The sequence below is a fragment of the Phyllostomus hastatus genome, unplaced genomic scaffold (assembly GCF_019186645.2).
Source record: "Phyllostomus hastatus isolate PE091 unplaced genomic scaffold, TTU_PhHast_1.1 phas_contig_64, whole genome shotgun sequence".
NCBI classification, from domain to species: Eukaryota; Metazoa; Chordata; class Mammalia; order Chiroptera; family Phyllostomidae; genus Phyllostomus; species Phyllostomus hastatus.
The window spans coordinates 8,813,083-8,834,866 of NW_025333928.1; the positions used below are offsets into that span (position 1 = coordinate 8,813,083).

At 46.7% G+C, this 21,784-nt stretch overlaps 2 protein-coding genes and 1 non-coding gene across 7 annotated transcripts in view; 1 reads left to right on the forward strand and 2 right to left on the reverse strand.

Moving 5' to 3' along the window:
- LOC123825658 (phosphorylase b kinase gamma catalytic chain, liver/testis isoform) lies at positions 1-18,595 on the reverse strand. 4 transcript variants are annotated; one of them, XM_045849255.1, is made up of 12 exons: positions 18,150-18,595; positions 16,985-17,155; positions 10,320-10,391; positions 9,806-9,918; positions 5,611-5,786; positions 5,281-5,335; positions 4,141-4,206; positions 3,894-4,057; positions 1,102-1,192; positions 853-1,006; positions 656-781; positions 1-566 (listed from the first exon to the last, which is right to left on the reverse strand). In XM_045849255.1, the coding sequence occupies exons 2-12, from the start codon at positions 17,150-17,152 to the stop codon at positions 273-275; spliced, it is 1,479 nt and encodes a 492-aa protein (XP_045705211.1). In that variant the 5' UTR covers positions 17,153-17,155; positions 18,150-18,595; the 3' UTR covers positions 1-272. The 4 variants fall into 4 exon arrangements, with proteins under 4 accessions (XP_045705211.1, XP_045705212.1, XP_045705213.1 ...); XM_045849256.1 differs by lacking the exons at positions 5,281-5,335; positions 5,611-5,786; XM_045849257.1 differs by lacking the exons at positions 16,985-17,155; positions 18,150-18,595 and having other exon boundaries at positions 10,240-10,327.
- Positions 12,041-12,144, forward strand: LOC123825721. The gene has a single exon (XR_006786946.1). It is a non-coding gene; the product is annotated as a U6 spliceosomal RNA (small nuclear RNA).
- Positions 18,596-18,726: 131 nt separating the features above from the next.
- Positions 18,727-21,784, reverse strand: part of LOC123825656 (Snf2 related CREBBP activator protein) — a 35,406-nt gene continuing 32,348 nt past the window's right edge. For both annotated transcript variants that reach the window (XM_045849251.1, XM_045849252.1), the window contains exon 34: positions 18,727-21,770. In XM_045849251.1, the coding sequence (XP_045705207.1) occupies positions 19,125-21,770 (2,646 nt within the window). In that variant the 3' untranslated portion in view covers positions 18,727-19,124. The remainder of the gene's footprint in view (positions 21,771-21,784) is intronic.

Below are 21,784 nucleotides of genomic sequence, written 5' to 3' on the forward strand. Positions count from 1 at the left end.
TGACGCTCCCTGGTGTAGACTTTATTGTGTACACAGCACAGGCAGCACTAACAAGGACAGGCACGACATTCTGAGTGGCTCCTTTCCACCGCAGCTCTGATCTCAAAGTCTTGGCCAGCGGGGGTAGGTGTACAGGGCTGGTCTTTATGATAGTATGATCAGTGGTGGGTCTGGCCAGGTAGTAGGGCCTGAGGCCAGAGCTCAAAGGAGCTGGAATAATAAAAATCCTTCTGGAGAGTCCTGCTTTCTGGGATTCCCCAGGGGCTAATGTGCTAACCCAGTACCAGCATGGCCTCATCCTCGGTGATAGCAGCTGAGTCCCCCTCCTCTTCAGGGCCCATGGTGGGAAATGGTCCAGGGGGCCGGTGCTGGAAGAGGGCCGCCCGGTTCTGCTGCTCCCCCTTCTTCACCCAGTGCCCATAGAGCCGGAAAGCACAGCTGTCAATGAGGCGCCTCACTGGCCGCAGTGCGTAGGGATCCCTCAACAGTGCACTCTTGTTCAGCTGCCGTGCATTATGGATGCTTAAGGCCACTCGTCCAGCAGCCAACACTGTCCACACTGCCACCTGGGAACAGGGAGGAGAGTGTGAGCTCAATGTAGCATCCTCTGAATGGGACAGAGAAATAGGCCCAGACTTGACACTCTCAAGCTTACCCGAAACCGTTGTCGAGGGGTGAGGTTCCAGGGTTGGCTACCTTCACAACGCTCAAAGAAGGGGTGCTGTAGGGCTTGCTCAGCTGTCAGGCGCTCCTCAGGATCCACCTGCAGCAGTCTCGAAATCTAGGGGAACTCCAGAGCATGAGGGGCAACTCTTGGGCCTCCCACCTTGCACCCTCATGGCCCCAGCTCACCAGGTCTTTGACTGTATCCGAACGGTCATCCCACTCGGGTGAACTGAACCGGTATTGGCCTTCCATGATCATGCGTAACATCAGGATCTGACGCCGGTGCCAGAACGGTGGTGAGCCAGCCAAGAGTGTGAACAAGATCACCCCACAGGCCCAGCTGGGAAAAAGACCGAAGTCAGGCAGGACTAGGTGCTGGGTAAATGTACGGAAGGACAATACACAGGAAGAGGGCAGGGGATAAAAGAAACTCACAGATCAACCTCCTTGCCATAGCCTGGGTGGGTTTCATCCATGGAGCATTTAAGGATCTCTGGTGCTAGATATCCTGGGGTCCCACACAACTCTGAGAAGAGAGCAGAGATTGATGGGATGCCACCAGTTCCCTCAACGGCCCTAACACCAGCCCTCTCCTAGAGTCTCAAAACTGCCAGGGCCTTCCTTACTGGGGTGGCTCAGCTGGCTGGACACTGTCTCACAAAGCAAGGGGGTTGAAGGTTTAAATCTCAGTTAGGGCACATGCCTGGGCTGCAGGTTTGATCCCTGGTTGGGGTGCATGCGAGAGGCAACCATTTCATGTTTCTCACATCAGTGCTTCTCTCCCTCTCTTTCTCTCTCTCTCCCTTCCCCTTTCTCTAAAAACAAATTTATATTATTCATTTGTAGAAAGAGGGAAAGGGGAAGGAGAAAGACAGGGAGAGAAACATCAATGTGTGGTTGCCTCTCATGAGCCCCACACTGGGCACCCAACCCGCAACCCAGGCATGTGCCCTGACGGGGAATTGAACTGGTGACCCCCGCCAGCTTGCAGGCCCATGCTCAATCCATTGATCCTCACTAGCCAGGACTCTAAAAATAAATTTAAAACAATAAAAACCCCTGCCAGGGCCATAAGTACTCCTGTTCTGCTCCTGACTGCCTCTGCCAAGTCTCAGCACTAGCTCCTGACCCTGCTGAACAACTCAAATATCTACCAAGGCTCCTGGTGGCCTTGAGAAAAATCAAGGAAAACCTGATTTTCGGGTTGACTTCCAGGTCCCACCCAATTATATCACTTGCCTCCAACCCTCTGGCCAAACCAGCCTACCCACTGCTCACACATTACAACATTTTTATATGCCTAACACACATGGAAAACAACTTTTCTGCGTTCTTTTCTGCCCAGATCCACTCTTCCTATAATCTCTACTCTGGTCAGTGGAACCACCACTCAAAAACAAAGGGGAATAAGTGGGAGCATGGGATTCCTTCAAGGCACATGCTGAGTCCCTCATTTAAAGCCCTTCCATAGGTCCCCATTATAGCCTCAGGATCAAGGCTACTCTTATAGTACAGAGCCCTCCATGACTTGATCTAAGCCTATATTTTTAGTTTCTTATACCATTTCAGGTACCAATTTCCTCCAGAAATTTCCAAACTCTATTCCATGGCACACTTCCAGGAGATCTTGATAGGCCTAAACTGAAAATGACTTTTTCTTGGGAAATTCATTCCTAAACCAAGTATTTATTGCCTACCATGTGCCGAACACCACACAGGACACACTGGTAAATTAGATGTGTTCTTACCAAATTCAGTGTCTACCAGAAAGCAAATGAAAAATAACAGAGTAAGACAGGTGCCATGAAGGACGTAAAGAACCAAAAGCAAGGGATCTAACCTGACCTAGAGCTTTCAAGTGAAACCTGAACTACCCAAGCCAAGGGAGAGGGTAGAGTGAGTAAGGGCAAAGGTGATTCCAGAATGAGGAAAAGTGTATGTGGAAGCCCAAAGGAAAACAAAGCACAACATCCATGAGACATGTAAGTCCAGGAGTGGTGTGGTGGAGGTGAACAAGGGGAAACAGGGAACATTGGTAATAGTGTCAACAATAAAAAATAAAAAAGTAGCTCTGGCTGGTGTGGCTCAGTGGATTGAGTGCCAGCCTGCGAACCAAAGGGTTGCCTGTTTGATTCCAAGTCAGCCCACTGCATGGGTTGCGGGCCAGGTCCCCAGCACAAGAGGCAACCACACATTGAAGTTTCCCTCCCTCTTTAAAAAGAAATAAATAAAATCTTTAAGAAATAAAGCATAACATATAATAGAAAAACTAGTATATTGTACATCATCAAAAAAAAACCACACAACAAAACCCTCAAATCTCTTTAAAAAAAGAAAAAAGACAGTCCACAGAATAAGAGCATGAGTAAAAACACACAACAAAACCCTCAAATCTCTTTAAAAAAAGAAAAAAGACAGTCCACAGAATAAGAGCGTGAGTCACAGTCAGATTGCCCAAGTTCAAATTCTAGCTATAGGACCTTTGGAAAGTCACAACACATATATAAAATGGAGATACAAATTCTATCTCAGAGTTGTTGAGAGGATCCAGAGAAATAAGCCATTTAAAGACTCAGCATGGTGCAAAGCTCACAGTAAGTGCCCAGTAAGTGTTAGTATTAATAAACTCAGTGCAAAGCCATTGAGGGAGAGAAAGTAGCATATTAAGAGCTCCGAGGAGTCTTGCAGTTCAACTCTGTTTAGTTTTCCATTTGTACCATAATTATTTCTGTCACAATAAATGTATTAGCACTGGGTGAGTCCCCAGGGTTCCAGGTGAGAAGAGCTGTCTGGCCATACCAGGTTCCTCATAGCACCTAAGCTGCACACTGTGGTCCTTCCTGTCCCTCCCAGACCCCAAGTGTGCAGCACTGTCCCGCTATCTTCTTCTTCCTCTTGGGAAAAGCCAGCCTCCCAAGGCCCAGCTCCAAGCCTCTGCTCTGTATGCCTCCAGCTAAATCAGGTGCTCCTTTCTCCTGGCTTCCCCAACATGGCCTCTAGACCCTGCTGTGTACCACTTATCTGCTCACTTGCCTGTCTCCATCTTCCCCAGGTCAGGAAACCCATTCTGAGCAGCACGTATAGCTTTGCACCTAAAGGGTACTTGGGGAGTGCTTTCTGACTTCCCTTTACTTGGTACCTGGGACTCAGTTCCCAGGCCCAGCCAACCAGCCTCAGGTCTGAGTCTCCTTCCCTTTCAAGCCTGTTAGGGCACCAGGTCCTCTCACCTCGAAGCTTCTCGCCAGGTTCCAAGTGGCAGGAGAACCCAAAATCTGAAAGTCGGATCTGCATATTGTCATCTAGGAGAATATTCTCAGGCTTCAGATCTCGGTGCACAATGTTGTTGGCATGGAGAAAGCTCACTGCTTCCAGCAGAGACCTCATGATGGACCTGGGGGAGGGGCAGTCTCCTCTACTTCTCCCTACCCCACCCCACTCCCTGCTCACCCCAGGGGCTACAGGTTCAGCCATTACCTTGTTTCCTTTTCTGAGAGGGCCACCTTCTCTGTGAGATAGTCAAACAGCTCTCCCTTCCGCATCCTAAGGGATAGGAGTGGTTGTGCACCTCACAGTGAGGGCTGAGAAAATAAGCCAGTGCTCACAGAAAATACTATGGAAGGGGCCGGTAAAGAAAGATTCCTCTGTAGACAAACTGAGGGTCTCAAGACAGAGCACTCCAAGAGCAAGATGAATGCCAGGGGCAGTTTTTCCCAGTGAGTTGATGGTTAAAATTTCTGCACTGTGCCCGAGGGGGCTATTTTAGCATGAATGAATACCTTCTTGTGCCAATAATGTACAGGAGGTCCTTGTTATCTGATATTTTAAAAAGGCTCTTTAAAGTGAATCTATACTACTAACCAAAATTTCAATTCATAGTGGCAAAAAGTTAAATAGGACTTTATTTTGATTTTGCTTATTTTGCCTTCTCTTTAAAGAGTGGTTGTAATTGCAACTCCACATTAATCATTGAAATATAAAGAACACATCAGGTATTATTTTGGGGAGTATCGATGTTGTGCAAAGTTGTATAATAGCAAATAAAATGGACACTTTCTACCATCCCTCAAACTTTTGCAGAGGGTAATTTCTCTGTGAAAACTGATTTTTTCCCCAAGGGCCTCACTTAAATATTTGGCATTCAAACATTCTCTTTTGAAGTACCTTTACAACTGGTATGCATCATACTGTGTAACATGTGACATTCAGATTCACAGTGACCAGAAAAAGAACTCATGAGGAGAGACAGACACCAGTATAGGCTGTTAAACAACAAGAGATGACTGGTGAGCGTTGTATAAGTGGTCACCTCCTGGACAGACTCTCTCAAATCAGCCCTTTCTTCCCTAGCTTTATAACCCTGGAGAACTAGGATAGTGGGGGACTTGGGTCATGAAGACCCTTTGTATTCATGGTATTCAGGTTATTTGGTCATTATTACTCTTGAAGAACTTGCTCAGGGCACCTAGGAAAGGGGCCAGCACCATGGACTGCCAGGCAAGCCCTAGCTGAGACAGGAAGGTGTGAGGAGGGTGGTCTTCAGCCCACTGTGCTGTAAGGCTGGGGCCACACATGGAAGTGAGGAGGCTTCTCAAATCAGGGCAGGGAGATACTCACAGGTCAAACACCAGGAACATGAAGCTAGAAGACTCGTAGGAATCGATGAGAGTGACTGGGGAAAGAGGCAGAAAGGCAGAGAGACAGAGATGGAAAGGAGTAGATGCATATTAAAGGGGCTTTCCACCCTGAGGAAACACTGGGCTCTTACTGGGAAGGAAGGAGAACCAAAAGAGGCAGTAGGGACCCAAAGGCTGGCCACACTTTGAAGTGGAGCAGAGCCAGGAGGAAGGGAGCAGAGGGCTGGAGGCAGTGTTGGGGGGAGTGGGCTATGGGCAGGGTGAGCAGGTGGTGGTTGTCAACTAGCAGGAGAAGGAAATGCAGCCTCACTGATGTGGGGGTGGCCAGCGACCTGGCGAAGAATGTGTGTCTCTCGCCGTGTAGCTTCTCGCACCTCCTCCAACTGCTCAGGACTCAGTCGCTCAGCTGTCACCTCCATGATTTTCACTGCAAACTCATGGCCAGTAGCTCGATGAACACAACGGCGGACCACAGAGCTTACTCCTCTGCCAGAGTCAGACAACATAGGAGTCAGGACTTCCTGCTCTCTCACTTCCAAGAAGGGTAGAGCCTCAGCATCCTCATACACATTGCACCAGACTGAAGACCCATCTAGACAAGGTAACCTCCCAAGAAGCTCATCCTGGCCTACAGTAACTTCACAGTAGCCGCAGCAAGCAACCCAGGTAACCAGCAAGGTGCAACACAAAGCTCACAGAGAAGGCAGGCAGGGGTCCTGATGTAAATCCAGCCTCTGCCATGCCATCCACGGTGAGCCTAGGCAAGTCCTTTCTACACTGAGCCCCAGAATCTGGCCCTTACCTTGAAACCCCACAGGGAGAAAGTGGGAAGAAATGATCCAAGGCTCCCTCCAAATTTTACCTACACTTCCTGATTACCCCATCCAAATCCCAAAGTTCCCCTAATTATCTCAAGTGTAGGAGGCTTCAAATAAATATTGGGCCATTGACTAGAAGACCAAAGTTGAGAATTAGGAGATGTTGGTTCAGGCCCCAGACTTGCCACTAATTACTCTTCAAGGGACCCACTGAGATAAAGTCTCTGGGCTTCTGCTTCTCCAGCTCTGAAATGTGGCCAACAATATCTTGAAGGGATGTTAAAAGACATTAACAAGGAAAAGATAGGAAAGCCCATTTGGCATTGTAAAGATAAAGTCCTAGACAGAGATTTCCTTGCTCGGGCTCTATCACCAACTCCATTTGACCCTGAAAGTACCTCAGACTAAGGTCCAAATCTCTCCATGATCACACCACATTTCATATGCCGGTTCCCTGGCTGCCCTTCATAACCTTACCCACATACACTGTGCTCTCACGGCCTCCTTGACCTTACATAATTCCCTTTGCTTAGAATGCCTGTTATCCACATCGCTGGTTCAATCAAAGAATGCAAAGTACTGACCCTCTGGCAAACACAGCCCACAGCTGTGTTATGTCTGGTCAGTGAATGTTCTTTACAAATCTGAATTCATATATCTTACACTAGATAAGAACCCTCCAGCTACCACAATGCTCACCACCTCCCACTGTCTTACTCTTAGCCACCTCAGTTTCATTTCACGCCCAACCACTAAGTGCATCTGAGTCTGAGACCTAGTCTAATTATTTTAAAGTTTTGGGCCTTTATACATGAAGAAAGTGGTACTTTGGGAAAATTAATATAGTGATAATGTGTAGGTAATTTCCTGTGCAGAAAAAAACAAGACAGAATGAGATGATCAGAACCCTACCCTCTGATCTGTCCCTTCCATAACTGGTTCCACCCCTTGGCAGAGGAACCACTGATCTTCCCTGAGGGATTTTCCTGGCCTCCGGGAATCCTCCCTTACCTGGTCCTGAAATCCTATGACTTAGGACCTGAGTCTCAGCTCTCTTTTTTTCCCCGAGTACTCTCCCCTGGTGACCTCCAACCAGTCTCATGGGCTTTAAATACCAGCTATATGTAGATGATTCTTGCTACATTGCCTTGAGCCTTCATTTCTCTCCAGAATTCCTGATTCCAATCGACTTTTTGGTATCTCCATGTGATTTCTCAAAGGACTATGAACAATTCTAATGGACACACCCTCACATGCTTTCCTGGCCTCAGCAGCATCCGTCACAGCAGACCATGCCAACCGCCCAGAAGCACATTCTTCCTGTGTTGTTCTTTCTAACTCACAGACAGCATCTCCTTACTCTCCCCCTCTGGCTCCTTCTTCTCTAACTCCTTCAAGATACGCCCGAAGGCCTGAGCCTAGACCCCTTTCATTTCTCTATCTATATTCGCTCACCAACTACCATCTATATACTTTTTGACTGTTTGCATGTCTCTTTCAGTCATTTCACTTGGAGTACCTCCAGGGCATAAGCTTCTTTTCTTCCCTCCCCTGTTTAGCTTTGTGTCTTGCACACAGTAGATAATTCAGTTAAGTTTGAACATATAAATGAATGATTTTTTTTTAAATGGGGATTAACGGGGAATAAGAGCTTAGTCACCGAAGTTTCTGGCCAAGATGGAGATGTGGTAGGTACACTTTGCTTCCTCGCACAAGCAAAAGAAGGATACCAACCAATTTAAAACAAAAAACAACCAGACCTGCCAGAAAATGGAACTGTATGGAAGTCCGACAACCAAGGAGTTAAAGAAAAAACAATCATTCACACTGGTAGGAGGGGTGGAGATGGGCAGCAAGGTAGAGAGGACACTTGGCAAAACAACAGCTGGTGGACTGGGTGGTCCCACACTCCCATGCAGATAAACCAGGAGGAACAACTGGGGATCGAGACAGACCAGGCAACCCAGGCTCCAGAGCAGGAAAAAAAAAGCCTCAAAACCTCTGGCTGTAAACATGTGTGGGGTTGCAGTGGGGAGGTGGGGGCAGGAAGAAACTGCCAGTCTCATAGGAGAGTCCATTGGAGGAGCCCATGGGGTCCTAGAACATACCCAAGTCTACCCACACAGGAAATCAGCACCAGGTCAGCACCTGAAAGGACACAATTCACTTACGGGAAGCAGGGGAAGTAACTAAAAGCAGAGAAAGAGCCAAGCAAGTGGCACTGTTCCCTCTTGGCCTCCTCCGCCACATACAGAGCCACCATGCAGCAATGTGGGTTGCCCCACCCTGGTGAATACTTAAGGCTCCTCCCCTTATAATGTAACAGGTGCACAAAGACAAAGAATTATGACCCAAATGAAAGAACAGATCAAGGCTCCAAAAATAGAACTAAGCAATGAAGAAATAGCCAACCTATCGGATGCAGAGTTCAAGACACTGGTAATCAGGATGCTCACAAAATTGATTGAGGAGGGCCCAAAATAAAGGAAGAAGTGAAGGCTGTACAAAGTGAAATAAAAATATACAGGGAACCAACAGTGGCGGGAAGGAAACTGGGGCTCAAATCAACGATTTGGATTAGAAGGAAAAAATAAACATTCAACTGGAACAGAATGAAGAAAAAAGAGAAGAGGCTTAAAAACCTCCAGGACAACTTTAAGTATGCCAACACCAAATCCTAGGGGTACCAGAAGGAGAAGAGGAAAAGCAAGAAATTGAAAACTTATTTAAAAAATAATGAAGGAAAACTTCCCCAATCTGGTGAAGAAAATAGACTTCCACGGAAGTTCATGAAGCCCAGAGAGTCCCAAAGAAATTGGAACCAAGGAAGCACATGCCAAGGCACATCATAATTACATTACTCAAGATTAAAGATAAGGAGAGAATCTTAAAAGCAGCAAGAGAAAAGGAGACAGTTACCTACAAAGGAGTTCCCATAAGACTATCAGCTGATTTCTCAAAAGAAACTTACAGGCAAGAAGGGGCTGGAAAGAAGTATTCAAAGTCATGAAAGGCAAGACCTACATCCAAGATGACTCTGTCCGGCAAAGCTATCATTTAAAGTGGAAGGGCAGATAAAGTACCTCCCAGATAAGGTCAAGTTAAAGGAGTTCACCATCACCAAGCCCTTATTATATGAAACGTTAAAGAGACTTATCTAAGAAACAGAAGGTCAAAACTATTTAACAGTAAAATGACAACAAACTCACAACTGTCAACAACTGAAACTAAAAAACAAAAACTAAGCAAACAACTAGAACAGGAACAGAATCATAGAAATGGAGATCACATGGAGGGTTATCAGTGGAGAGGGGGAGGGGAAAAGGGGGAGAGAAGGTACAGGGAATAAGAAACATAATTGGTAGGCAAAAACAGACGGGGGGAGGTTAAAAATAGTATAGGAAACAGAGAAGCCAAAGAACTTATATGTACAAACCATGGACATGAACTAAGAGGGGAGGGAATGCTGGAGGATGGGAGGGGGATGCAGGGCAAAAGGGGGATAAAGGGGAGAAAAAAATAGGACTGTAATAGCATAATCAATAAAATATACTTTAAAAAAGAGCCTAGTCACCAAACTAACCACTGACCTTTCTCATTTAGAACTGTGCAACCCTTAGATCGAACTGGGTATCCTATCTAGTACTCTACCTCTCTGGACCTCTGTTGTCCTGGTTATGGCCTCACCTGCCAATGATGTCCTTAGGGTCATACTTCTGGTAAAACTCCTTGGCCGCGGCCCAATCGGGCAGCTCATCCTCGGGTCCCACGTCCAGCGTCATTCTGACGGAGGTGGTGGCCTGTGTGGAGGAAACGGAAGGTAGTGATGGCAGGGAGGCCCAAAGGCTCTGAGAGGACGCACATTGCGGCTCGCGGAGGCACAGTCCTTGCGGCTGGGGCGCCAGGATCTTGGGGATTGGGGACAGGGCTGGGAAAGGATAGGGACTGGGGAGACCCCGCCAAAGGGCCTAAGGGCGGGAAGGTTGGCAGGGTTGGGGGGCGGGAAGGGGGAGGGAAAAGGCGTGCAGAAAAGGGAAGGGTTAAAAGGGCAAGTGGCTGTTGCTGCGCAGGCGCACTTGGGCAAGCACTGCAAAGGGGCGCGGGGTATCCTGGAGGTTCACCTGCGCAGGGGAGAGGAATGAAACTGGGGGACCACGCGAGGCCGCTCAATCGCGGAGTTTGCTTCTGTTTAGTTCCTTACCCTGGTCGCTGCCGGCAATAACCTCCGGCCCCGCCTCCACCTTGTCCGCCAATAGCCAGCGCCTCCTGAAGACTGAGATTTAAAAATCCTTCTGATTGGAAACTGATTGTCCAATAGGAAGCCGAAAATATTGGGGCTGGAGCGAGCGAGCGTTGGAGCTCGAAGTTACCTAAGGCAAAGACTGTAAGCCCCGCTAAGGCGGGGCTTCAAATAAGACCAGTCGGTGCAGGGCATCTGCTGGGGACAGGAACTTGTTGACCAGTGGGGTTGGAGGCCTGGAAAGCGACCCGGAAGCTAGGTTTCCTGGGAAGCTTGATGTCTAGGTTACCGAGGTGAACGACCAGCTGCGCTGAGGATTCCCCTATTTAGGCGTGGCCCTCTCAATCTCCTCCCAGCATCACTCTGTGAATTAGGCTCTATATTAACAGCCCTGGCTTGAGGGGCAAACTCTAGCCGTGAGAACTCTAGGAACACACACAGCTTTTACACCAATTTGGAGTACGTAAGTGGTTTACACCACTTTGTGAGGACTTCCTCCTCTGGTGACTGCTCTCTTGAGTATACTTCTAAAGCCCCAGTGCTCACCAGCTAGGGCTATACATTTTTCCAATCTTCCACCACCCCCTCCCCAAAACCTTGGGGGAGTATCACACTCTGTTCTAAGCCTACCAGGTTGTGAGATTCCGCCAGGAGCGACTTCCTTCATAAACCATCTCAGTGCACAGCCTAATCCCAGCATTCACTTACTCATTCAACTAATATTTGTTGAGCCCTGGTGGGGTGGCTCAGTTGGTTGGAGCGTTGTTCTATATACCCCAAAAAAGGGGTTGTGGTTGGACTTTGAGTCAGGTCACATACCCAGGTTCTGGGTTTCATCCCTGATGGATGTCCCCCGTCCCCCTCCCCCATCTCTCTCAAATCAATGAAACATATCCTTGGTGAGATATGATATATATATATATATATTTGTTGAGCATCTATGCCGTAGATAGAAGTGATTTTCAACCTTTTCATCTCATGGCACACATAAACTAATTCTGAAATTCCGTGGCACACAAAAAAAGTTATTTTTACTGATCTGACAAAAACAGGTATAATTTTGACTCATTTACATTGGATAGCTGTTGTGTTGGCTGTTGTCATTTATTAAAGTTGATAATCTAAGGGAACAGATGTCAGTGCCCCTGACTAAATAGGTATTGTATGTTTTAAAAATTCTTGTGGCACACCAGTGTGCCTCTTGTGGCACACGGGTTGAAAGTGGCTGTGCTAGACTAACAGCAATGGCGGGGGGGGGAATCCCTGCCCTTGTAAAAGTTGTGTTCCAGCAAAGGAGGTACAGAATGAATTCATTTAACCTAACAACCATCTTAGAAATGTCATTTTGGGATTGCAACCATGTAAAAGTCCAAGTAACTTTTTAATGGAGTACTTTGACTATACCATCAATCTAAATACAAAATAACTGCAGAAAACCTTTAACTTTACTTAGTAGACTTGTTATTTGGTAGTATAATTATTCTGTAATTGAAAAAGTGAATAAACATTTATGTATTTGGCAGCCAAGGTTCTTACTGTGGGAATATGGAATTTAGAATGGGGAGAGAAAAAACCTTATGATTGATTTAAATTGGAGATGTGATTTTAGAAAGATTTAAAATAGAAAAAATATGTGTTTTCTAGCCTCTGAAAGAGCCTGGAAGCGATAACATCCCAGTAGAGTGCTCACTTTGGCACCACATACACTAAAATTGGAATGATCCAGAAATTAGGATGGCCCCTGCACAAGTATGACACACAAATTTGCAAAGTAACACCTCAGTAGAATGAGTACAGCTAGTGTCTAGACACTGACTTCAAAATAACAGTTCCCAGTGACAGGAACCAGGGCTCGCTGAGAGAAATGACCAATTCTCAGGCAGGAACAGAGGAAGTACAAAATGAAGCTAGAATAATTTGTGCCAGAAAGTGAAGGAAGGTGGGGACTTATCAGGACACAAAAACCAGGTTGAAGGGGTTTTCCACCGGCCAAAATCAGGGACAGAAATAGTGAGATGGTGAGGGCCATGAGGGAGCCTTCTGATGTACCAGAAATGGTCTATTCACCTAGATGGTGATTACATAGGTATGTTCATATCAAAACATTCACTAAGCTGCACACTTAAGATCTCTGCACTTTACTGTAAGTAAATTATACCTCAAAACATTTCAAGAATAATGACAGTAGTGGATGTAATAAATTGAACTAAAGAATAATCTGAGATCACACTGACATTTACAGTGTAAAAACTGTAAATAAATAATGAAAGAGAAAAGGACCTTCTTTACAGCAGAATGCCAACTAAAATGTAGAATGATAAACATAAAACATCAGCATTTTGTAAGCCTCATAATTGTCTTGGGCAAACTGGGCATTAAAATTATTGGCAAAGATTTGCTGGGGAACAGGATATTTATACAGACTTTTTAATTACAGAGAATAAAAGGTATCTTTACCTTGCAGAAATCTAACAGACACTCCCTTAACCAAGCTGTCAATGTTACCACCACCAGTGAGAGTAAACTGACATCATATGCCTCCTGATATGATATACTGAGGACACATTGATATTATGTACTATTTCTAACCTGAATCCAATCATAAGAACCCAAACTGAGAACATTTAATAAACTGCCCTACCCTCAAAAATGTCATGAAAAAGGAAGGAGGGAGGGAGGGAAAGAAAGAAAAAAAAAAAGATGAGGACCTACTAAAAACTGAAGACCAAAAGATAAGAGACAATTGAATGTAATGCGTATGTTCCCACAATGGACCTTAAAGCAGAAAATAAAGTGCTATAAAGGACAACATCAAATTTGAATATGGACGATATATTAGAAAATATTGTATTGATGTTAACTTCTGTGGATTATATAATTGTTTCCTAGTTATGCAAGAAAATATTTTTGTTCTTAGGAAATAGATCATAAAATACTTAGGAATGATGAGACTTCAACTTAACTTCAAATGGTTCAGTAATAACAATGTATATATTTAAAGATTTTATTTATTTTTTAGAGAAAGAGAGGGAGAAAAGCATTGACGTGAGAGAGAAACATTGATTGGTTGCCTCTTGTACACAAGGGACCAAACCAGTAACCCAGGCATGTGCCCTGACCAGGAATCGAACCAGTGACCTTCTGCTTTGTGGGATGACACCCTACCAAATGAGCCACACCAGTCAGGGCACAACATATATATTTAGAAAAATATACAGTAAATATGGGGAAATATTAAATATTTTAAGTCTAGCTGAACAGTACACATGAGTTCATTACACTATTCTTTTATTGTTCTGTAGGTTTGAAATTTTTTCAAAATAGAGTTAAAAATTTGCAAGACCTCAATCAGTTTGAGGGAATGAGATACTCTTTTCCAGTAAACTGAAGCTGCTGATTAATCAAATACCAGCTTTTTAAAGTTCCTGTAAAAAATCTCTCTAGAATGTGTTATCCTGAGGACTATGCAGCACCTCACACCAATGACATCAGAATCTCTAAAGGTAAAGCCCAAACATAAGTACTTCTTAAGGTTCCCCCACATGGTTCAAGGTTAAGAATCACTGCCATAAGCCTGGCTTCTACCTATTGTGTCATTCTAAACTCTGAGACCAACAATGAATTCTCTTCACTTTTTCCTTCCTGGAGCACATCGAAACACTGAAGACAACCATCAGATGCTTCTCCTTCCCTTTTAATCTTCTGTCTTCAGTTTGCAGTATCTCTAATTCTTTTAGGTGCTCTGCTGGTCTCTGAATTATGGTAAAATAACCCAAAAATTCCACTCCCAGGGCATATGTACTTCAAGAGACATGTACCAGAAAGAATATACAAGCAGAATGATTCATGATATCCCAAAACTAGAAACATCCCCAAAATCCACCAACATAAAATGGATAAACTGCAATATAGTCATGTGATGGAATACTGTACAGCAACAAAAAGTATAGTTACATCAAAGATTGATGAATCTCACAAGCAACGTTAAGAAGCCAGACATAAAAAGAATACATATTAATCCATGTATAAAACATTCAAATGCAGGCAAAACTAAACTACATTGTTTGAAGTCAGGATGATAGTTACCTGTTTGAACAAAGAAAGTAGTGAGTAGGAGGCATATTAAGGAGGATTTGGAGTGTTGGCAATGTTCAATCTCTTGATGGATGATGGATTTTCAGATGTTTGCTTTGTGTTAACTTATTGAGCTGTGTATTTGTTTTGGATATTTTCCTGTATGTATGATATATCTCATTTTAAAAATGTTTAAAATATTATCATTAAGCCCAAGACAAAGGGTATAAAAATTCATTATAATCATAGACATCTCCATATAGAGAGTAATGGTTGCTATATCTAATCCTTTCACTCCTCTCTCAACTCTGGAACCAAACTGTCTGGGTTCAATCCCAGCTCTGCCTCTTGCTAGCTGTGTGACCTTATAATCTGTGCCTGTTTTCTCAACTATAAAATGAGAACAATGGTATTTATTGAGTGACTGTGAGAACTGAAGGAATTAAAAAAATATAAAGTGTTTAGAACACAGCCTGGGATATATCAAACACTCAATAAATAGTAGCTATTGCTACTACTCTTGTTCTCTGGCCTCAGGGTCTCTGTTCAGGTGTAAGGGAGAAGCTGGAATCTTTCTAAAAAGAGATACTTCCAGAAGACAAAAAAATCTTTCCTTCTCATGGAGCAACTAGGTGAGGGAAAATGCAGACTTCTACAGTCAGTCAGGTGTACACTCTGGGTCTCACCAAGGTCCAGGGAAAAGTAAGGGAAGAACAAGTAGACAGCAGCAGCATTTCACCACTAAAAAAGGTTTTTATTACAAAACAAATTCTAATAAAATCAGGCCTGGTCTTCAACCCCACCTCTGGGTAGAGGCAGCTAGGATGAGGTAAATTGAGGGGGAACAGGAAATGATGAACACTTGAAAGAACAGAACAGGCTGACCTCCCCAATGAGGGGAGGTCATTGGGGAGGTCAGCCTGTTCTGTTCTCAGTTGCTGCCTCCTTTTATGAAGGGCTAGAAGAGCTCTTCCAAAGCCCTTTGAGAGAGGCACCATCCTCCAGCCAGGAAGGACCACTGCTGGCACTGGACTCCAGCAATGTCACATTGCAGGATCCAGGAGGTCCTGGCTGACTCTCAGCAGAGGCCACCCAGAGTCACTCAGCTTGAGCGATGGCGTAAGAGAGCAGCCACAGAAGTAGGGGGCCCATAATGAGGATGGCAAGCCAGACGGCAAAGCTGGCCAGGATGAACCTCCGGGCCCGGGCCCCCCAGTGCACGGCTTCCTCGGATTGGCCTGCCTTATGCCGCTCTTCCGCCTGTGGGGGCAGGTTTTAATTAGGTTCTCTCCCTGCTTCTGTCCCAAAGTGCCCAGTGCCCCACTCCAATCTTCCATCTTTGTCACGGCTCAAAACCTCACACCCAAATCATCTACCTCCTTTTCCAGTTTCTATTTCTCATGCCTCATCTGCAAAGTAAGTTATCCATTCTGCTCTGCTTGCTTTTCAGGGTGGCCACTGTTAGCTCACAAGATCACACATGTTCAAGTACTTTTCAATCCTTTAATTCCCTATGCTTTTCTCCTCATTCCAAATTCATTCCAAATTTGAAATTCTTGGTGAGGAATAGTAAGCTAGGAGTATTTCACTCATGTCCAAAGAACATCCTATTCTCATTAGTCCAATGGTCCTCATCCCTCATCTTTTTCATTATTAAGAATTACTTTTTATGATTTTGCCCTAATGGAGCCCAGAAATTCTTATGATGACAGGAATACAATTTCTGATTGTTAAAATACAACTAGGGTTGAGAAAATTCCAGCATGTTCAAGTTAGCATGTGTGACCTTTCAAAAGGTAAATGTGCAGTTTCTGTTAGGAATTTTGAAATGGTGAAGACTTCTCAAAACCCCTATAGCTTCTCCTGGGCTCCTACAGATTGCTCTCATCACTGCTCAGCTGCCTCCAGTCTTGCCTCTTCCAATTCATTTTCCATGTTGGCCTTGAGAGTCGATCTTACTGAAACACAAATTTGACCACGTTCCTCTCCTCTGCAAAAACCCTTGAATGGTTCCCCAGTATTTTCAAAAGTTGTCCAGTAGTTTCAAAAGGAGTTAAAGTTGAACTCCTAAACATTGGAGGCCCTTGGGGATCTGGGCCCTCTGGCTTCATCTCTCACTATTTCTCATTGGTCCAGTCATGCTGAACTAATAATCCAGGCCATTGTACACACTGCTTCCTTTACCTGCAGTGCCCTTTTACCCTAATTCACTCATCCTATATGATTATTTTCCTGCCACCTACCCTTACGTACACATATGTAATCACACACATATATCCTCCCCAGCTCCCAGAATACCCTGTGGTTTTTCCACCATAGTACCAATGAGCTACTTTTCATTAATAATTATCCATTTTCACAGATATCTCTTTCATTAGACTGTGGAAGCTTGACAGCAGGAACCATGTCTTATTCTTAGTTCTGGCACAAAGCTCAACACTAAGCTTTGACAGGTACTTAGTAACTATTTGATCAGGGTAGATATACCAATATATGTACCAATTGCCTTACTACACCCACCCTTCTGCTCCCATAGGTACTGCATTCCTCACCTTGATGGCAAACACAAGGGCCATGACTCCCAGGCAAGAGCAGCCACAGATAATGCTAGTAGCTGCCAAGTAGCGGAGGCGGAGCCAGCAGCAGCGAATGGGGGATGGAGAATGAGCAGCTTCCGTGTTGCTCACCAAGACTTCCACTGCATTCTCCTCGTCCTCCATCACCTGTGGGTAATACAGTCAAGGTACTTTTAAGCCCCAAAACTGAGCCCTTGGCCTGGCTTGCTCAGACTCTGTCCCTTTCTGATCCTGTCTTGTGGCCTAGCCCAACTCTCAGGAATGCTACCTTACTGGGGAATTCCTCTAATGACTCATAGACCAACAGAGGACATGTGTGGCTGAAATCCTTTTTCCTCAGCCTAAGATACGGAGTCTTTAAAGGCAGGCCAGTGTGAACATAGCATTATCTGTAGTATAGTTCTGACAAGTAGGGAAAAGCAATATGACTGATGCACACTGAGAAACAAGAAATAGAATCTCAACACCTGCTAGAAATCTGAGACTATCAAAGTCTGATTTTTAAACTGTATTTCAAAGGGCACTAAAATTTCCTTAAGTTCCTCAGGAATATTAAGGAGGGATCTGAAAATGGCACCCTAGGCCCTGAACAGTCATTTCACATGAAAATACAATTCTCTGGATTGGGAAAAATACCCATCTAAACTGCCTTTAGAGTTGAGCAAACAACATCAGAAAGACCTTACCTCCCCAAACTGGGGTCTCCTTTGCTATGCTGACTCCTTACCATGTCCTCTCTCCATTTCAACCCAGGCCACACAACACAATTAGATTATCACCAAGTCCGGATGACTTCGTAACCCACACAGAAACCTGCATAATGATGCCCTATTTAATCATTTCTCATTTCCCTATTTCTCAGGTCCTCTGAGCTCTGGTACCAAACCATCATCTCCAACCATTCTCCTACATCCTAGATAAAATTAAAGCATTTACAGTTCTCTGAATACAACACAGGATACAAAGGGTGGAAGAGACAAGACAAGCAGAGAACAAAGAACATATGCCACAAAGCTGCAGAAGTAGGTATGAGGAAAGAATTCCCATGAGGTGAACGGATACAGACACGGTTGGGGGTGACAAAAGGAAAGGCCCAGGGAGTTGAGATCAGAGAAAATGTAAAATGAACAGGGGCTCTTACCTGGCTATAGGCTTTGAGGTACTGTGAGTTTCGGCTTCTGCCTCAGGTTTGATTTGGCTTGGGTAGAGATGGAACTGACTCAGAGCTCCAAGCCAAGCCCAGGGGTGGGGTTGAGTGGCCAGCCACCACCTGAAGAGCCCCAGGAGCTCATATGGGGGTGTAGCTGACTCAAACCAGTTTGGCTAGATGGAGGAAACCAAAGGATGGAAAACAATGGGAGCAACTCAAGGTAGTGATGCCTGCCTCCTGAAGAAGGAGTAAAAGCACCTGAGTAAGGGAGATAAAAGCACAGGAAGGTCTAAGGCATCAGAGAACTCTGACGGAAAGTCCAGGAGCTGAGAAAAGGGAGAGGAAAAGTATGACTTTGAGTGACTGTAAACTTTAGGGAAAGGCACCCTACCAGGAGACAAGATCTGCCAAATCTTCCCTCTTCTTGGACGGAGATTTCTACCTCAAAGATATGTGAGTATGGGTCAGAGATGACGTACTAAGATCTTGGCAGGAGCAAGAGAAAAGATGCCCAAGTTCCCATCCAACCCTCCACCAGACCAGAAAATCAGAAGCCTCCTTACGCGGATGCTCATACAGAAACTAAGTTTATTATTTTTTTCTTCTTAAAAAAAAAAAAGAAAAAAACGAAAAAAAACTCATTGTAGATAAGCCCCTCCCCCTTCCCCTAAGGGTGGGGGGCTGTGAAAGGTTGCTTGGGAATCAAGGGGGTGGGGACAGAGACTATCTTGCCACCCTAACACTGCCCAGCCATGTGGGGTGGAAGGGAAGGGAATATGTGAAGTGCCCCATTTCCACGACAACCAGCAGCCTACCCCCTACTTTGGTGGAAAGGAGGGAGAAGGCCCCTATGCCTCCCTGGAGGCTTTCCCCCTCATAAGACTTCAAGTAGTGGTTAACAGAATCAGGCCTGGTTGTGGAGGGAGAGCGGCCATGGTGGAAAGCCTAGGTGGAAGGGCAGCCTACTCACGTCTTGGCCTTTCGACCTCTGTGACTAATAGTAGGGCCAGCAGGGTGGGGAGGAGCACTACTGCGCAGGATGCGCTGGTCCCCTTGGTTGGTTGTCCCACCAAGCCGGTGGAGGCCAGGCCGGCGGCGTGGGGTCCCATCCCCTTCCTCCTCCTCACCTGAGGCTTCAGCCTCTGACTCCTCTACTAAACCCTCAGGCCCCAAGGGACTTGGGGACTGTAGGCGGCCCCGCTTTGCAGGCCCAGAGCCCCTGCCAACTTGGACCCCTGGCCGTTTTCGAGGCACCTTCTCAGTCTCTAGAGGGGGAACTAGAGACCCTGGACGCAGCCGGGTGGACCGCAATTTTGGAGCTAATGAGACCACAGGAACCGTCGATTCTAACCCGCCTGGCCCACCATCTGCTAAATCCAGGTCATCCTGAATTACAGCCACTACCATGGACCCTTCACTCTTCCTTCCCCGCATTCCCTCTGCTTCAAGGCGCAAGCGGGCCAGGCGGGTGAGAGGGCGGCTTCCATCCTCATCAGAGGAACTACCCTCACTCTCCCCTTGGCCCTGGGGTTGCAGCCGCCTCCCCAATCCACAGCTCTCAAGGACAGATGAGGTGTCACGGTCCAAGACAGGGTGATGGCTGGGGCGAGGTGATGGTGGATTCTTGGGAGGTCGGCCCCGCTTCCGCTTGGGTGGGGATGTTGAAATGGTGAGAGTGGTGACAGTGTTGGTGACAGTAGCAACGGGACAGGATACAAGTGGTGTTGGGAGTGGTGGCACGGGTGGTGGTACTGGGAGTGGCTGTGTCCGGCTCTCTAAGCTGCCATCCCCTGGAGAGGAAATGGTCCCAGGAATGGGCAAATCTCGTGCCTTAGGGGGCCGACCACGCCTTCTTTTCTCCACAGGTGACAGGATGGGCTCGGGTTTATGAATTGGCTGGGGTCCAAGGACAGACTCTGCAACAGTAAGGGTTTCAGCCACAGGGACTGGGTCAGCCCCATTGGTTTTTCCCTTAGAGGTGGATGAAGGTGCCTCATCAACCCCTCGCCCAGCATCTGCTGGAGACCTGTTCTTCTTGGGAGGCCTCCCCCTCCGACGTTTCACAGCAGGAGGGGTGATAGCAAGCAGAGACCCTTCTCCATTCTCTGGGTTGCCCTCTCCAGTCACCCCCAGCTCAATGCGACGGCGAGCTACGAAGGGCTGCTGGGTTGGGGTGGGCAGTGTGGATGGGGGAGCAGCTTCACAGGGCCCACTGGTGGGAGGTGAGGATTCTGGCCCCAACATGCTGCGGGTAGATGGGCTTCCTGGGCTGGCACCAGTCTCAGAGACCCCAGGCACTAGGGTACTGGCAGTTCCCCGCTGCTGTCGCCGTCGCCTCACCAGTTCCTTTTCTTCTACCACAGTCACTAGCCGTCCAGGCAATTTGCGAAGCACTTTAGGGCCTGGAGGGAGCCCTGGCCGACCAGCCCCCTGACCCCTAATTTCTACATCAGCACTGGTGCGACGACGAGGGGGCCGGGCAGGCGAAGAACCCTCAGGTGAGGAGGTGGCTGAGGATGAGGTTGATGGAGCTGTAACCTCAGCTGAAACAAGTTCCTGTGGCTTCTGTGGGCTGGATGTTGGGGTCCCCGCCTCCACCAGCTCTTCTGAGTTCTTGTCAGCTTCCAATGGCAAATGAAATAGCTCATCAGATGCTGCTGAAGGTGGGAGCATCAGCCCATTGTTCTCACTAAGACACATGGGCACCTCCTCACCATCAGGCAGTACAGTGAGGATGGTCCCCTCAGCAGGTTCAGGTACCTCCTGCTCTTGACCATTGGGGAAGCTGCCAGCCTCCAGGATTGGGCTAGGTGCAGAAGAAGTGAGAGAAAGGTTCTTCTCTGACACAGGCAGGATCTCAACAGCAACTGGCAACAGATCCTTAGGGGGCATACAAGGGGGCATAAGCGAGGAAGTCTCAGAACAGGCCTCATCAGCCTGCTCCAGGGACTCAGTAGATGCTAATGTTTGTGCACACAGCTCTGCCTCAGGTCCCAAGCCCAAGGGTAGGTTGGTGACTGGAGGGAAGATGGGCACAGAAGGTAGACCAAGCAAGAGAGGGGAGGTAGGAGTTAAGACAGAGGTTTGGGCTGGAGGAGGGGTATGAGCTGGTGGAGGAGTACAGGCAGGAGGAGGTGTACAGGCAGAAGAGGAGGGAGGAATCTGCAGAGGAAGTGGGGGGGAAGGTGATATATGGACAGGAAGCATGGTTAATGGATTTGGAGCTGAAATGGGAATTGGGGCAGGAACTGGGACAGGAATTGCAGCAGGAGCTGAACCTGGAGTAAGTCGAGGCCTAGATGCTGGCTTAGGAACTCGCTCCCTGGCGGGGCTGCAGCGGGGGGTTGTGGAGGTACTGCGGGTATGATGGGTGGATACGACAGGAGTGTGGTTTGCCCCTTGAGTCTCAGCCCGGGCTCCACGAAGACGCTCACTGACTCGAGTCCCTGGCCTCTCAGGAGCCTTAACCTTCTTACTTCGCCGGTGGCTGCCTCCACCAGTCCCACAGGAAACCTCATCCCCAGCCCTCGGCCCCTCCTCTTCCTCTTGAGGTAGGCGGAACACCTCCTCCTTGGCTTGGTCCAAGTCCTTCCGGGCAGCTTCCACTTGTTCCTACCAACAACAGA